Source organism: Chelon labrosus, assembly GCF_963514085.1.
Source record: "Chelon labrosus genome assembly, chromosome: 16".
NCBI lineage: Eukaryota > Metazoa > Chordata > Actinopteri > Mugiliformes > Mugilidae > Chelon > Chelon labrosus.
Window position 1 is genome coordinate 12,171,562 of NC_140349.1, and position 18,099 is coordinate 12,189,660.

The following is an 18,099-nucleotide window of genomic DNA, read 5'->3' on the forward strand; positions in this document are numbered from 1 at the left end:
AAACATTGATGGAAATATTTTTATTGCACATGTTCTTAAAAACTGGAAATGTATTTCTGTTTTACTTTGTGATGAGTGCATCTCAGGGCTGCTTTAAGTCTACGTGATGTAATGTGAGGGGTAAAACGGGGTGTTTAGGGTCAGTGGTCACAGATTGCAGGGCTCCACCGCAGCAGTGGCCCCGTCATTGTGTGAGAAACACACAGACAGACTCACACACACACACACACATTGTTTGCTCTGGCGGGATAATCCCAAACACTGGGGTCTCCTCATACAATAGCTTCATTAAGGGGGACAATGGCATTGTGTCAGCTAATGACAGGGCCCCTCCCTGCCTTCAGTCTACTTTGATTACCTGAAACACACACACACACACAGGCGAGTCTTTTATTAAAATCTCAGGGGTGAAAAGTTAAGGGAATGAACAAAAACGAGCAGAACGACCGTGTCCATGCCTCAAACAACCCTAATCCGCTGTTATAAATCTTTTATTTATATATAAATGTTCAATTTTCTGGAAATTAAATATCATGAAAACGCTCGCAGGTTCATCAAAAGTTGTTTCCCTGTTTTCTGTCTCATCCTGTGTCTTCTATACCGTCTTTTCGTTTGCTCGCAGGTGAGGTGGGCCTCCACCTGACCCCTCAGCCAATCAGAGCCCGGCTTCGCTCGACAGCAGCCAATCAACGCCAGGACTCGCCCTCACCCTCAATTCTCTCTCTCCTTTTTTTTTTTTTTTTTTTTAACAGTGAAAGAATTTCAGCCAAAGTTGACCCGCTGCCATTAAAGCGAGCTAAGGCAAATATCATAACGCATGGCAGCAGGATATGTTGATGTTTGTCATAATCTACGTGCAAAGTGAACACAAGACGAGCAGAGCGATTGGCTGCCGCGGACAAAAGCCGCTTTACCTGCCAGGTGGAGAGACAGTCAGAGAGAGGGGCAGGGTGAAAAGAAGCGGGGCGAGAAAAGTCGACTTACCTGTAGCCCAACTTCTGGCAACTCGCTCACTCTATTACCTGCTCCGACTTGAAAGTCCAGTTTCACAAGGAAGGATCGTAGAGGAAGCAAAATATGTCACAGGAGACAGACAAGTAAGTGATCGAGCCAGAGGAGAGGAGCTTTGATGATTTCTACATGAAGGGAGAAACTTTGTTCAAGTGTTTTTTTTTCTTTTAGCTGATTTAAACTAATCTGATTTTAAATCTGAGTTTGTGCGGGACGAATTTGAAGCGCCTCTCTTCGCCGGGCTACTTGACATTTGGATGATTTCTGGCAAATATTAAACCGTTTTTAGGCCTTGAGGTTGGGGCAAGCAAACTGGGCGCTGTGGATTTCATTAGAGCTGAATTCGCCATTTTTGACTGATGGAAATTCCTCCATAAGTGCAAGGATTGTTTTTTGTTTTTTTGCAAACTCTCCCGTGCCTCTTATTTACATGAGGCCTTTTTGCTTTACCTCTTGGTTGCATTAAATTTGCCATGTGTTGTGCGTAAATTGGGCGTTGGGTCTGCTTGTGGAGCCTGTTGGCCTTCTCTCTGTTGTTTTGTAACACCTTAATTAATGGACTGTCAATAGGAAATTAACATCTGGACTGCAGTCATAGCTGAGACAGTTACTGCTAACATAATTTTCTAGAAAGGATTGGTTTCTTGAAAGTATTTCAACTTAAAATCTTTTTTAATTATTATTTTTTTTAAATAAATACCACTATTATTAATAATAATAGCATGACTTTGCAGACACAAATCTCAGGATTTTAAAGCCCAAATTATATTAATAATTTATTAAATGTTATAGTTACATTTTTAGGGAATAATAATTAGATTTGACCTCATTTAACTATTAATTCTTAAAATAGACGATTATTATTGTAATATTGTATTACTGTTGCTACTAATAGACGTATTAGTATTGTGGCGTGATACATTTAATTGTGCATACTGGCTGTGGCTACGTGTGGTTGACCCTTTTTCAGTCGCCCTGCTGCGCTGCTGTTTCCTCCATCAGTGAGAACAGCAGGTGTCTGCCACTATTTGGACACACAGCGTTAAATACGATAGTCAAATCAGCCGGAGCAGCGTCGCTCAGTTCATAAACACCACCGAAATGTCTTCTTCTTCTTCTCCTCCTCCTCCTGCGTGTCAGCTCTGTGTCTGATGCCCTGGTTGCCATGGGGAAGTTGGCCGGAGAAATTTGGGATCAAGGAGATCAATCGAAGAGAAGGAGCGTCATTTATTAAAGGAGTAACTCGCTTCCAGAGCTAAAACGAAACAATAAACCTGCGATATCAGGCAGACGTGGTGGTAGCGCTCCGTCCTGACCTTTCCTGTAAAGGTTTGCATCAGTGTAACGTCACAAATCAGAGGCGGGACAGATGTGCTTAAAGCATTTGCCATGTCAACATTAGTTATGTCTTACTAATAATGTAAACCTGTGCCATACTTGACACATATAGTAATAATGTTGACCACGAGGCCCGTTTCCTGATACCAAATTCACAAGATATGTGTCACAGCCACAGACGTGAAAGGAAAATGAGCTTGTACGAGCGAATATTATCCCTGACGGCGTGACATTATGCTGATACGCTCCATTGAGCAACATTTTCTAAGTGCAGGTTGACACATTAGAGCCTCCTCTGCGATTGGCCGAGCTCAAAGAGATGTTGTGGCAACACCGTGTGTGTTTAACTGGTGTGTGATCTCGGCTTAAGTGGGCCTAAAGAGTGCGGAGACAAACGCACACAAAGGAGCTAATCTGTTTTTAGTGTAGCAGCTGTCAAAATGGAATTAATAATGAGCATTCTGCAGATTGTTTAAACGTAATCCCCTATTTATTTTTTTAATTCAAATGCTTTCCCTCACGTGCTCGCGTCTCTCAGTAAGCGTCTGGTGGTGGTGGTCCCCAACGAGAACTCGTTCCCTGCTGTGCGGCGGGCCTACACCAGCGAGGATGAGGCATGGAGGTCGTACCTGGAGAACCCACTGACAGCCGCCACCAAGGCCATGATGAGCATCAACGGGGACGAGGACAGCGCCAACGCCCTGGGCCTGCTCTACGACTACTACAAGGTTCAAAACAAATTTAAAAGATGTGTAATATATTAAAACAAAGAAGAACAGAGCCTTATATTTGCCCAATAAATGCATTCATGCTAGAAGCCTGACGTAAATAGGCGACCATCATACTGTATGTCCATTTGAAACCTTGTCAGAGATGAAAAACTGGAAGATATTCAGTTTGTTGCTCACTATCTTGACATTGTCCTCCTTTGATCCCTCCAGGTGCCTAAAGAGAAGAGGCTTCTTACAGTTCCTAAAGTCGTTGAAATTACAGAGGAACAGGATAAGAGGTCAGTAAATTTGTGTCTCCCGGTGTCTCACTCAGGGTTGCACATGTACAGACAGAAACGCAGTGGAAAAATATGCCAAACATGCAGTGGCCAGCAGACCTTTTCAGCAGCATGCGGAGCTAAATCTTCAGTATTTCTAAGAACTGTAGCACAAATTCTATGACACGATAATGAACTGTGTACCTAAGATCATGGTGATATGGGAAAAGCAGCATGAATGAGTGCAAATGCCACAGATGAGTGAGTGTTGTTTCGCTTGAAGACTAATGAAAGGCGGCCCGGACTTGGGCCATTGAATGTTTAGCGTTTGGATTCATCGCTGACAAGCACATTAGTGTGAATCTACCCGTTTCTTTTTATCGAAATAAACGTGTGTTTTGTCGTGAGTATTAACTCTTTTTCTTCCCAGAAAATATCTGTCAAGAATTTTACATTTCGTCTTATTTATATTCACGTATATCAGTTTTCTTCTTTGCTGGTGTATTGCGGCTTTTCTTGGTGAATTACCGCCACCTATGGGCCAGTGGATGCGCGCGTATTTAAGCGTACATCGGCGTCTTTGTGCAAGCAAAACAGTGCAGCTAGAGATAAAGAGCCGCAGCCAGTGATTATGCTTTTTGCAAAACACAGTGATTGTGACCTGCTTTTACCACTATTATGAATATCAGTGTTGGTGCTTTGGATTTTTATGCCTTTGCACCGTTGACAGCGGTAGCCTGGGGCAACAGCTTTTTGGGGTTGTCTATCTGTATGTACGTTCAGTCCATTCATGAGAATGTGGCAGCCATCATGATGGACTTTCTTCAAATTTGGCATTCGCTTTGACTCAAGGAAGACTTGATTTCATGGTCAGAGGTCAAAGGTCAAGGTCACTATAACCTTACGAATCATGTTTTTGCCGATAACTCAAGAATTCATGCCTCTACTTCCTTTACGTTACTTTCCAACTTTGCTGTGACGTTGTGTTCTGTAAATTTCATACATATCTTAACATAACATAACATAACATAACATATCTTTTATGAATCTTGACAGACACAACAGCAGCTTCATTAGTTAGTGGAGGGAGTGTGAGGTGTTTTGTTTGTTGAGGTTGTGGAGACAGCTTTGATCAGTGTCCCTTTTTGGTTAAACATCTCTCTACGTAATAGTTAATCTTGCTGTGCTCAGTGGTTTTCCCAGAAAAATAAATTCCAGATCTTGTTTAATCCTTGTTTTTGATCAGATCTATGTTGCAATGCAACCCCGGCAGCCAAAGCGAGGTGGAGACTGTAGACAACCGCGTTCAGGTCCTCAAGTCCGTTCCCGTCAACCTCTCGCTGAACACGGAGCACCAGGAGACCAAGCGGGATCAGTATACCAACTCGACGGCAGTCGGGTCGGCGTCGGTGGACGGAGGCTCATCGGCCGTGGCCGTGGTGAAGTCTGAAGTCTACGCGCCCGTCTTCATCCCGGGACAGGGAGTTCACTCTTTCAGGATGGACGGGGAGGAGCCGGCGAGGGTTATCTACGAACAGAGTCCGTACGAGGTGACCACCGTCAGTCACAACTCATATGTAAAGGAAGATCAGCAGAGTCCACCCGACAGCCCGTACGAAGAGGAGAGAGACGGGGTGAGGAGGGCACAGATTCTGTATAATTGAAGGTTTTAATATAAGAAATCACACATAGTGCTTTGTTTTATGGGGAAAAGGCTTACGGCTGCTGTAATATACACAAACTAGATGCTGGAGTTGTTAAAATCTCCTTGTTGGCTTGAAAGTTGTTGTTTTTTTCTCATTTGGAGCATTGTTTAACCAGTTCCTCTGAAACTACATGAACTCGCCATAAATAGTTTCCTCTTTCTGTTTTGTTTTCTTTTATTTTCAACAGAAGTACCACTCACCTTCCTCTCTGGCTACAGATGACTTCTTATTTCACCAGGAGGGAGTGTAAGTCACCCAAAATATCATGGCTCAGTCTACTTGTCAGTACAGTATAATGTATGTTACGGTGTTAGTATTCAGGAAGTGATCTTAAAAGGAATTCAAATATGAACTTTATTACAGGAAATAGTGCTCTGTGTTGTTGTTCCCTCATTCAACTTTGTTATTTCTAATCACATGTTTTTTTTTTTGTGTGTGTGTGTACAGTGACAGTTTCCAGTACACGTTGGACGCCTCTCGGTCACTGCGTCAGAAGCAGGGCGAGGGACCGATGATCTACCTGAACAAAGGCCAGTTCTACGCCGTGACTCTCAACGAGCTCAGCGCCAACAAACGCCTCCGTCACCCCATCAGCAAAGTCCGGGTGAGCGGCTCACGTCTACGCCCATCGCCACTTGCCGTCCATTTCATTAGTCTTCCCGCTATTTCATGACCTCAGATAGTCTTTTATACTCAATTCAATATTCTTCACTGTTTGTAACGCTCATTGCTCATTTTTTTGTTTGGGGGGGTTATTAATCTGTCTAAGCCTTTGTAGAAATACCAAGCGACAGACAGACGCAGTTAGCAACTAGCCGACAATTATAGCAGGACATTTAGCAGGAAATAAGGCAGATATTTCCCACAGGAGTCATTTGAAACTAGAAACTGAGGAAGAGTAAATATTGGACCTGACATTTGACTCCGAATGGATGCTCGTTTTACACGCTACATATCTGCTCAACGTGCGAAGGCGCTGTCTGGTAACACAGTCCCTACAGTATACAGAGTTCAGAGCCAAGCTGTGATGTCAATGGTTAGGTTTTAATCCCCAAAGCCCAGTTAGATCATTTTATTTGAGATGGATCATGACATTTTTCCCATTGTCTTCTCAGAGCGTGATCATGGTGGTGTTCAGTGAGGACAAGAACCGAGACGAGCAGCTAAAATACTGGAAGTACTGGCACTCTCGGCAGCACACGGCCAAACAGCGAGTCCTTGACATTGGTAGGACTTTTCTTCTTCTTCTTCTTCTTCTTTGTCTTCTTTGTCGTCAGCTTCTTCTTCAAACAGTTGAGCTAATCAATGGAGGCACACAAACTAAAAGACGAGATGACAGAATGATGGTGCTGTAAATGCTGGCATGCGCTCAGCTAATAAACCAAGCGTTAGCAAACAGAGAGCAAAACATGTCTCCACCCAACTGTCTGCTTGTGGCGGCTCGGCTGCCCACCATCAGCCACCAACAGACAGGAGGTTGGTCTGTCCACACACACACACACACACACACACCTGAGTCTCTTAATGTCTAGGTGTTACTAGGAAGCACAACATAAATCCTCTAATCCCCTTGGGATTACTTGTGAGATTGAGCAGAATACAGATTTGAGAAAAAATAAAAAAAAAGAAATAAAAAAGAACACACACAAAAAAACTTTCGATCTCGTTTCCCACGGGTGTACGTGTAACGATACGAAGCGTCAGGATCTTTACACTGTTGACCTTTTGTCTCGCCGGCAGATTTCGGTTGACGCATTTGAATTTGAACTGTCTTTTTCTACGCCTTGTTGAACGAGTGTGTGTGAGAAGCTTGTAGGCGGTTTGCGTTTGACAAGCTCGGGCCTGCTAGCCGAGGCAGAGATTCAGAGGTATGTGGCAGACTTGGGGTGGCTGGGAGATGCACACACACAAACACACACACACACACACACACATATACATCTACACACAGCTTGTTGGGACACGGAGAGGAATGCTAGCCACACTGTTACCTTGATGGGTCTTGGTCTGTTGGAAGTAATTCTTGCCCAGTTTAGATCTTAAATCTCACAATCACACAAGTCCCAATCAGAACCGTTTGTCCCGGCCTGCGCATCACGAGAGGAGTTTGTGTGAAGAAAATGGAAATGCTGCAAAACTGCTGGATTTCTTTACTCTTTAATAACGGCAGCGAGACTATTATAGGAAGGATTACCATGACATTTACTAGTCGTTGTCCCCACAGGATGAATGTCAATGGTCCCCTGATTTTACTTCACATCTGGGGTTGTCAGCATTGTCAGCGTCACACAAGAAAGGATTCTTCATCCTTTTTGACTTTTTGACTTCAGGACAGAGGCAGATGGCTGTAGTTTCTAAATATATTTCACATTGAGCATGCAAACATTAGAGTGGTATCAATCCACAATCCAGAGTTTCATTCGTAAGAAGTATTTTTTCAAAGGGCTGGGTGAAGATCTATGCTACAAAGTCATTTTTAAATAAACAGATGCAGCATGAGGCATGTTAGAGCAAAATAGACTCTCAGTATTGACAGCATTTGGAGAAGAAACATATTTTTAAGCCAGTTACAAGTAGTCGTCGGTGCATTATTTAAACACGAGTCCAATGTCTTTTTCAGCGTGAACCCCTTAGGCATCGTGTTGGGCTTATTTCCCAGTGTAAAGAGGCTGTGTTTGTAGGTGCGCGCGAAAAAGATACAGGGTAGATAGCAGGCATCAGCAGCTTGACCCAGAGGGCTGGAATGTTTTTCCATTACACATGCTCTCGTGCACACACACAGATACGGATCTGCATGTAGCTCCTGAAATGTAAAAAGGTATCGCAGGATCGCTTGTGCATCGGAAATCAGTCCGGCGATGGAGGACAGCTGTGCAGGTCGAACAACAGAGCACCCTCCACCCTTCATCCACGGCCAGATGGGCTACCTGGACGCAGTCTGTAACTCGAAGATGTCCAGAGACCTGATTTGAATAGCAGGGGAGGATGGGGGGGTGGGGGGGGTGGGGTGAGAGGCGGGCCGCATCATGCCCCTGGGCCGCATCACTGAATGGATTATTTGAATGGGGTTATTTAACAGGGGGATGTTAGCAGATAGGCACGTCGCTACCTGCCCCTGCTGCTGCTGCTTTGTACACCTGCTGAGGAACCAGGAACTGTCGCTGCAGCGGCGGTTAGGATGATGGAGGAGGTCGTAGGTCACTTGAAGGAAGGGTGCGACTCATCTCATCCTGTCAAATACAGATCATTTTATAGTTTTCTTATTGCCAGACAATCCCATTAAAGACTAGAACCAACAGTGTTTTCTCTTTCTTCTGCCAGACAGAAAGAGGAAAGGGGTCAAACATGTGTGGTTTCTGTGTTTAAAGCCTCAGGAATTTGTTTTAAATAGCTGGTTTCCTGTAGTCTTTTGCTAAAACTTCTGAAAGTGCGCACGTTTGGGACTGTCTCCAGACGTGGATTAATACGTCCACATAGTATTTATGAAAATAATTAACTCAAATTAATGTGCCGTGCTCATGTTAATGGTTATGAGGGAACACTGTGCAACAGTTTGTCTTACAGATGTGTTTTTAAGTTGTTTTTGGGCAACAGGAGCTCTAGGATGCAGAAGAATGTCAGGCATTGTCTACAGAGAACTGTTTGTTGTGTTTTTACAGTAAGGAATATATAAAACTGTCATTGATTGAAAACCTTCAGACTCGAGGATAAGTATTTGGAAATAGACAAACCCTGCCTCTAGAAATGGAAGACATCCTACTTTTTTTAATCTCAAAAACAGCCCTGCTTTCCATCTTTTGTGCCTTTCCAACAATATATGAAAAGTTTTTATAAACTAGACAATAACAGACTGAAAATAAAGACAAAGTAAATCTTACTATTGTACGTCCCTGTGTGTTCTCAGACTCCCGCCCATTTGTTGTCTCAGGTCAACAATAGGCAGCTGATGGGCTCATCTGACTGCCTTTTAATACGGCCCTCTGAGCCAAATAGCCTTCTGTGTTTCCTACCGCAGCCTTTGAAGCCTGAGAGTTTGTTTGCTCAAGCAGATAAAAGCTTTATCTTATAGAATTGAAGCGTGCCATTTGATTGCTTATCTTAACAAACAATAGCTACCTGCTTGTGACTTTTATTGAGAGTCGGGGGTCTGATTTTGGGGCGGGCACTCAAAATAATGCCGCAGTGGAAATTAACCATGTCCACGTCTCTTCTCGCAGCCGACTACAAGGAGAGCTTCAACACGATCGGGAACATCGAAGAAATCGCCTACAACGCCATCTCCTTCACCTGGGACGTGAATGAAGAGGCCAAGGTACAAAGCTCTAATATTACAGTCCGTGTGCAGGAAATAAATGTCATTGTAATTTTCCCAGAAACCAGTCTACTATATTTACTCTCGCTGGAGGCGTGTTGTAAATGTGGAAAAGCAGCGGGACAGGTTTTTTTTTTTTTTGTGCTGATTCAGGTGTTGGCAAACAAATGCACACATTTTAACCGGCTTTCGAGTGTGACGCAAACTTTTCCCCTCGCAAACGCTCACTTTAAAATTGATAAAAAAACAAATCATAAAAAAAAGTTCCTTCACTTCGACTTGCATGTAATCGCCCGTCGGTCATAAAGCTGATGGGCAGCGCTGCGTTCTTCTGCTCTGTTTGTCTTCTTTGTGAAGCCCACTCCTTTGCGGCCACTCCTTAAACGCAACCCCGTCGGTGTTTGAACTCCAGAGTGCCCCCAAGGCCCAACACACACCGGTCCCTGTCCCCACCCTCTGTTGTTTGTTTTGCCCTCATTTCTGTGTGAACATGAGTGACTCTCGGTGTGTGAATCACTCTGTGTGTATATATATGTGTGTGTGTGTGTGTCATGTGGCTCCTTCATTGTCATAGCAGCCCTGGGACAAAGACATTGCTGGAAGAAATCCAAGCACACTTCTCTGGGCCAATATTGACTCTCTCTCTCTCTCTGTCTCTCTCTCTCTCTCTCTCTCTCTCTCTCTACGCCACTCCCTCTTTTTCATTTTATCACTCTCTTAATCTGTGTGTCTGTTGAGTCCGAATATGCCCATTGAAGCGCTGGAACAGGTGTAACCCTCAGGTCAATGAATACATCTCTATGATGTTAGAATAAGTAACACTTGATGGAGACTTCTTACTTCCTAAACAAACTTTCGAATGCTTGTCCGTGCCTCAAGGCAAGCAGGAAAACACAGCGCAGCTCCTAAGAAGCCGGACTATACCTGGAAAATGATTATACTGTACGGCTCATTTAACATAAGCTTTTTAGTTTGATATTAAGATAACTGATTGAACAATTAGAAGGCCTCTTCTGGTACAGGTTCCAGTTTCAGAAATGCATCCGACACTGATTAAAATGCCGGATCAAATACTGGCAAGTACGCCAGTCCGTGCGGCCGATCCAATGCTTTCAATGTTAAATACCGCCAGTTTGTTGGCATTTGTCTAACTTAGGCTACCAGAAATCAAGTCTTCTTCACCACCGTGTAAGGATTCCGCGTTAAAGCGGCGAAGAAGACCTGAATTCCCCAATAAAAGGCAGTGTGTACACCGGATGCAAGGGTGTAGATTGGAAGGAGTGGCACCAGTGTTCCCAGTTTCAACACTAGCAGCAACATCCCTATCTCTTAACATCCACAGTTTAGTCTTATAAAGCATTTGAAAGCACGCCAAGAAAATATATTATGAATAACTACTGTACATATGCTGGCATGCAAAGATATGACTTTAGACTTTAGACTTTAAACTAAATGTCGCAGTGCTATAGCAGAAACAAGGAGAGTGCACCACATAAGTTCCTATTATGAACACATTTGTGGGGAGATAATCTTCCCGCTTGCCACTAAATTAAATGACTTCTCTGAAGTATTTAAAGATAAATTCAAGCGTGTAGTCTCTCGATTAAGGCAGCACAAACATGTGAGAAAAGGTGATCCAAGCCCTTAATTTATAAAGCACACAGAAATCAGTAAAGTGATCATTTAAATTGAGGGAAGAACCGCACAAACAGAAGAAGATCCATCACAGGGTATAAAAAAACAAATTAATGAGCTCCATCCGCAGATCGAAACTGTATCATTACTTAGACTGTGGAGTTTTTCTTCTCCACGAGTTAAGAGAAATGAGGCTTTGCTCGTGGCTGCCGTAGCTAATGGAGTTTTTATGGTTCAAGTTAATGACCAACCTGCATGGCTTTTGTTGTAAGAGTTTGATCTCACGAACAAAAAAACCCAAAGATGGATGGTAACGTGCGTTTTTAGGCTTGAAGAACAAGCGAGAAATACAAAATGATGGAAACACCCAAAGAGACGCAGAAAGAAAATAACAGTTACTCATTCATCTGCTCTTACAGTACGTAGCTTTGATTTTTATCTCCTGAGGTTTATGGAACCTGTGTTGCCCAGCAAACACAACAGAGCTGAAAAGAATTTGATTTGTTTTTGTTGCTTAGAAAACTGATAAAAAAAACATGAGACACTCAGCATTGACGTGTCTCGCCAGAAATAATCTAACGCTGTGGGTAATTCAGTCCTCGCTGTGGGCGAGCGTCTGGGCGGGAGTGAAGTACCCACTCATGTTTTAAAAGTGAAAATGGTTCCAATAGGAAAATGTCAAAACAGAGGCAGGTTATTTCATCCTGTTTTGAAGAGTTTTTCTAGTCATGTGTTTGTTTTTATAGTTAAAACGTTAAAGTGTTTTAACCTCTCCTCTCCCTCTTTGTCTCCCGAAGATCTTCATCACAGTGAACTGTCTGAGTACAGACTTCTCGTCTCAGAAGGGGGTGAAGGGTCTTCCTCTGATGATCCAGATTGACACGTACAGCTACAACAACCGCAGCAACAAGCCGCTGCACAGGGCCTACTCACAGATCAAGGTCTTCTGTGACAAGGTGACAAATCATGTCTTCTACATCCATATTACAGAAACCTCTTAGCTTGCTGATCTTAAAGGGTAACTACTGTTTTTTACAACCTGGACCTTATTTCTGGCATAAAATACGATCGTTTACTCACCCATATAACTTTTGCATGATTTGTATTCCTTTGGAAGATATTTAGATCTGCGTATATCCATATAGTGGGAGTGACTGGGGCACTGAAACGCAGCCTCTATATAACATATTATTTGCCGCGAAACTCGTTCATTTCACCAATATTTTGTTATAATACGCTAGTGCTATTCCCCGTTGAGTCCGGAGTTACGTATTATCATCATCCACGGTCTGTAGATTGACCTACAGACCCCGGATGATGTCTTCTGACCTGGATGATGTCATCTCTGAGCGCCATGTCCACCCGTGATGGTCGGTTTGTTTACCTGTAATTTGTTACCGCTATTTTTTTGCATCATGGCTGAATATTTTTCCTATTATGAGGTTGTGGACGAACCATAGTAGCTTCATAGCAGCTGTGTTATTTAGAGGCTGCGTTTCGGTGCCCCAGTCACTCCCACTATATGGATAAACGATCATATTTTATGCCAGAAATAAGGTCCAGGTTGTAAAAAACAGTAGTTCCCCTTCAACTTGTTGGTAACTGTGATAAAAATGATTAGGACCTGATTTAGGAAAATAATGCATTACAGGAGAACAGCTCCTAAGTCCTGTGCTAACCATTGACCATAAATAAAGATGGACTCATTTTTGGAGTCAGCCTCAAGTGCTCATTTGAGGAACTGCAGCTTTCGGCACTTTGTAGTAACTTAACTTAGGAAAAATATCTTTTTTATGCTTTTATAAAAGCAACAGGTGGAGGTCATCCGTTAAAAGGATTATGACAGATACTCTAACAATGCTAAAATGCTAAAGAGCAGATACAGGCTACCCCGGGTCGTGATCCTGCAGCTTTGGAGAGGAGAAAAAAATAAATAATTCAATGTGAAGTGACTGCTATAGCAATTAAACTGAGTTGGCAATAGCAATTAGCAGTTTGGCTGCTGCTAACATGCAGTTCCACAGGAGAATTACACACTGTAGTTAAGACAGAAACAAACCAGTTACTCTGTTTGGCCAGACATGTTTCAGTGAGAAAGAAATAGGGGTTATAAAGGTGCTTAGCCTGGTAAAAGCTGGTAAAAGCCGCAAGGTTATATAAAAATTGATAATCAAGATAAGATATGATTTGTAAAGTCAATCAGGATTTGGCATATTACACTGTATCCATCTAAAGATAGGAGGTTTCTGATATGAGGTTTCTGTAATACAGCCCCAGAAAAGTCAGTTATCTTCAATTTATCAACGCAGTTTTAATCTTATTGAATTTTGATTCTTGTGTGTGCTCTGTTGCTCTGCTAATTATTTTCTTGATTCATTAATTTGACTGTGAACTACCAGGATTTCTAGAAATCCATTAATTTAAGAAGCTGGCTTTGACTGCATATTTATAGAGAAATTCTTGTTTTAATGCTGCTGAGCATTACTAGTGAAAATGTTGAGGCTTCGACTCCAAAAGTGTCAAAGAGAGAAGCGTGTGTCCCTGTAAAAGGTTTTTAAATCACAACATGAGTCCTCCCTCTAGTGGACAGTGCATAGTAATTCTCAAACACACACCTGAACACACACACACACCACATATAGATCTGTTTTATTAATGGAAACCCATTTCTTTCTGAGGTGTGTGCCATTTCCTCAAACTAATGTTTCCGTTTGTCTGTTTTATTTTTTTCTCAGGGAGCAGAGAGGAAAATAAGAGACGAAGAGAGAAAACTGTACCGCAAGAAGTCAAAAGGTTTGGAGAAATTATTTTGTTTTGAATAGAAATTGACAAAATTGTAGGTCCACAGCACAACCTGAGGCCTAGAGAGGTAGAAAAGCTTATGTTTACTTAAAATGTTTGAGTATTTCTCATCTTCCAGTAAATAACTGTTTTGGATTATGAATTATTCATGAACGCTTTCCTCCTTCTTCTTTTCATTTTGTGTCCAGGGAAAGATGGAGGTGTAGGGGTGATAAATGTCCCCAAAAAGTCAGACACCACGTATTTCAAGACCATGACCGACTTGGAGGCGCAGCCCGTCCTCTTCATCCCCGACGTTCACTTTGGCAACTTGCAGAGAGCCGGACAGGTAGATCCGCTCCGCACACATTCTTCTATTTGACCAAACCTGTTTGCTATTAGTTCGTCTGCTGAAAGATGAAATCGGAGCTCTGGTTTTTCTGGTTTTAACCTACTTTCAGCAGCGGTATTACTTTCTCAAATTTCTTAAAGTATTTTCATTTTCTGCTTCTTTTGAAGAACACCTCATCAGCCCTTTGTTGCGTTGTGCACTTAAACCTTGAACCTATACACTGCCTGGCCAAAAAAAAAGTTGCCACCAAAAGAAAAAAGTTCACACACTCTAATATTTCGTTGGACCGCCTTTAGCTTTGATTACGGCACGCATTCTGTTTCGTTAAGCTTCTGTAGTGTCACAAGATTTATTTCCATCATTGCATTAATCTTTCACCAAGATCTTGTATTGATGATGGGAGAGTCTGACCACTGCACAAAGCCTTCTCCGGCACATCCCAAAGATTCTCAGTGGGGTTAAAGTCTGGACTCTGTGGTGCCCAATCCATGTGTGAAAATGATGTCTTATGCTCCCTGAACCACTCTTTCACAATTTGAGCCCCATGAATCCTGGCATTGTCATATTTGAATATGCCCGTGCCATCAGGGAAGAAAAAATCCACTGATGGAATAACCTGGTCATTCAGTATATTCAGGTAGTCAGCTGACCTCATTCTTTGGACACATAATGTTGCTGAACCTAGACCTGAGCAACTGCAGCAACCTCAGATCATAGCACTGCCCCCACAGGCTTGTACAGTAGGCACTAGGCATGATGGGTGCATCACTTAATCTGCCTCTCTTCTTACCCTGATGCCCTCATCACTCTGGAACAGGGTAAATCTGGACTCATCAGACCACATGACCCTCTTCCATTGCTCCAGAGTCCAATCTTTATGCTCCCTAGCAAATTGAAGCCCTTTTTTTTCCAGTTAACCTCACTGATTAGTGGTTTTCTTAAGGCTACACAGCTGTTTAGTCCCAATCCCTTGAGTTCCCTTCTCATTGTACGTGAGAAAATGCTCTTACTTTCACTGTTAAACATAGCCCTGAGTTCAACTATTGTTTTTATTCGATTTGATTTCACCAAAAGTTTAAGTGATCATCGATCACAATCAATCAGGATTTTTTTCAGACCACATTTCTTCCTCAAAGACGATGGTTCCCCACTATCCTTCCAGTTCTTAACCCAATTTTAGTAGTTTCTCCAATCTCCTTAGATGTTTTCTCTGCTTGATGCATGCCAATGATTTGACCCTTCTCAAACAGACCAACATCTTTTCCACGACCACAGGATGTGTCTTCCAACATGGTTGTTTAAGAAATAAGAAGCTACTCATTGCATCAGCTGGGGTTAAATAACTTGTTGCCAGCTGAAAGATAATTACCCATGCAGTAATTATCCAATAGGAGGCTTGTACTTATTTGCTTAGTGAAATCCAGGTGCACCTTTTTTTTTGACCAGCCCCATGCATGACCACCAACAAGAATTTACTGTTTTATATATAGTTAATGTATTTATTTGGGCACAAAGCTTAATACTTTTATTAATGCTTCCTTTCTAGGTGTTTACCTTCAACACAGAGGAGATTGAGAGAGAAGGGTGAGTGTTCGTCAACAGGAAATGAGAGTTTTCATTTACATCCGGTCATACAAAAATAAGTATGCAAACGACACCCCGTGCAGAGGAAGAGCCTGCCGCCGCAGTGCAAACAGAGTGCGAACCGAACGTGACATTGCTCATGTGATTTCAGGAGCGTGCTGGTGAAGAGGATGTTCAGGCCATCAGATGAAGATCTCTGTCCGTCACCTCACAAGCAGATCAAAGAGGAGACGCACAAGAGAGGTACAAGGTGGCCGCCTCCTCAGTCTTTAGCACGTTTTCTTTTCCCGCACATCTTCTTTGGTGATCTTCAAGAAATGATACAGTCCGGAAATAAGAGCAAAGAATTATCAGCCATAATCTGATTTGAAATCATGGCGGCGCAGAGGTGCGGTGGTTAGCACTGAGTTTCTGGGTTAGGATCCAGGCCGACTGCGACCTTTCTATATGGAATTTGCATATTCTCTCTGTATCTGCGTGGGTTCTCTTCCGGCTTCCTCCCACCATCCAAAGAAAAGCTCATTAGGTTAATTGGTGATTCTAAATTGGCCGTGTGGTTAGTGTGGTTGGCCGTGTGGTTAGTGTGGTTGTCTAGGGCCCATTTAATACCAATGTTCACAATTCATGATCAATCATCAGGTTTGATTTTATTATCATTTGGGTGCTTTATCCATTTAATGACAAAGGACAGTCTGGTCCATTTTATAGCTTGTTCTGGAGCCTCACAGATGTTTGAATTCACATTTTTCTGAATTCATTCTTGACCACGGAAACTATATCACATGAAACTGTTTTCCCTTACTCAACTGACTCACTTCCTTAAGAGCTGCCTTGTTATTTTCTGATTTATAATAAATTAGACTATAAAATATATATAAAAATAAATAAAAATCCAAGGTCTATTAAATGTATGTTTTGCACGTAAAAGGATTTTCAATATGGTTGATGACTCAGTGCGCTGCCATATTTCCTGTACTACACTCTGATTATATAAACTAAAGGTAAATGTTCCCCTTCCTCCTGCCTGCAGTGCTGCTGTATGTAAGGAAGGAGACGGATGAGGTGTTTGATGCTCTGATGCTGAAGTCTCCCACGCTCAGAGGCCTGATGGATGCTGTGAGTGATGCATCTCTGCTTGCACACAAGAGCAATGTCACAATTAGTTTGCAGCAGAGCACCTGCTCACAAACTGCTTGCACTTGTCATCCGCAGATATCAGAGAAGTATGGTGTGCCCACGGAGAGGATAGCCAAAGTGTACAAGAAAAGTAAAAAAGGGTGAGTGAGGAAAAACTTTCTAAAGAAAAAAAAACGTTGCTGCCTTTGCACTTTTTCTATATTAAACTTTTGTGTTTCTTTTTTTTTCTGTCAGTATCCTCGTGAACATGGACGATAACATCATCGAGCATTACTCCAACGAAGACACCTTCATCCTCAGCATCGAGAGCTGCGCAGACTCCTACAAGATCATGCTGACAGAGATCTGACAGCTAGCCCGAGAGATAAAACAGACGCTGTGACTGCTGCAACCTGCGAGCCTGACACAGATTGGCTGATAAAAAGACTTTATTGGAGACAGTCCATCGGTGCAGCTGTACCGACGCTTTAAGGTCGGCGTCGACACACCTGATCCCTCTCCGACATTCTTACAATGAAGCAAGTCGTATTTTCTGTGCAGGAGGACAAAGATATAGTTAAGGACATTTTAATGAACTGGTTATATCCTCTTAAGTTGCAAGGTGAAAAAGATGGACCACAAATGGATCCGTGTCCTCCAGTTTCACTTAATATTTTTATTGTATAAAAGAATTTGTATGTTTATTCTTGTTCTGTACAGAGTTTGTGTTTTTGCCAAATACTATCAGGAGTGGCCTCAAGAATGCCTGATGTACTGTATGTAGCCGCAGCTTGAATTAGTTGATCCCAAGTAACTTAGCAGCTTCTTTGCATGCCAGTCTTTGTTTTGGTAGATGTGTTTTTATTTATTAATGCATTAATTGTGTTTTTGCATTTCATAAGCAACTTATCCGAGAATTTCAAGTACGTTAGTACATTTCAGTGACTTTCCTTATAGTCACCCTCTTTAAGCGTACTCAAGGGGTTTCAAATGACTTATCCCCGTCTCTCAGCCATGTTGTATATACATGTCAATTTGTAGAGCCTTACATGAGATGGTAATGATTCAGAAATACTATTAACATCTCAAATTTAGACAAATGCTACTTTGTGGTCTTGATTTCATATGCTTGAAAATTTGTGTTGAAAAATTAATAAAGATATTAAGAGTAGAGATGTAATTTGTGGTAAGCGATGATTGTGAGTATACAGGTTTCTTTGAGCCAAATGCTAACTGCCATGCTAACATGTTGAGCATGTAAGTTAATGAACAATAA

General features: G+C 42.3%; 1 protein-coding gene across 1 annotated transcript; it reads left to right on the top strand.

The window, feature by feature from the left end:
• Positions 1-782: 782 nt before the first annotated feature.
• On the top strand, positions 783-17,996 carry grhl2b (grainyhead-like transcription factor 2b). Its single transcript, XM_084563444.1, has 16 exons — positions 783-1,097; positions 2,888-3,077; positions 3,291-3,358; positions 4,584-4,971; positions 5,231-5,289; positions 5,491-5,647; positions 6,159-6,270; positions 9,261-9,355; positions 11,788-11,946; positions 13,726-13,783; positions 13,981-14,120; positions 15,670-15,707; positions 15,859-15,950; positions 16,738-16,823; positions 16,920-16,984; positions 17,079-17,996. Exons 1-16 carry the CDS (start codon positions 1,078-1,080, stop codon positions 17,191-17,193), a joined length of 1,842 nt encoding a protein of 613 aa, XP_084419570.1. The 5' UTR covers positions 783-1,077; the 3' UTR covers positions 17,194-17,996.
• The last annotated feature ends 103 nt before the right edge of the window (positions 17,997-18,099 follow it).

Bases quoted from the DNA above. Each gene is read 5' to 3' on its own strand.
- grhl2b (XM_084563444.1), top strand. From the start codon at position 1,078: ATGTCACAGGAGACAGACAA. The intron at 3,078-3,290 runs GTTCAAAACAAA...TGATCCCTCCAG, and splicing joins TGCTCTACGACTACTACAAG to GTGCCTAAAGAGAAGAGGCT. The intron at 16,985-17,078 runs GTGAGTGAGGAA...TTTTTCTGTCAG, and splicing joins TACAAGAAAAGTAAAAAAGG to TATCCTCGTGAACATGGACG.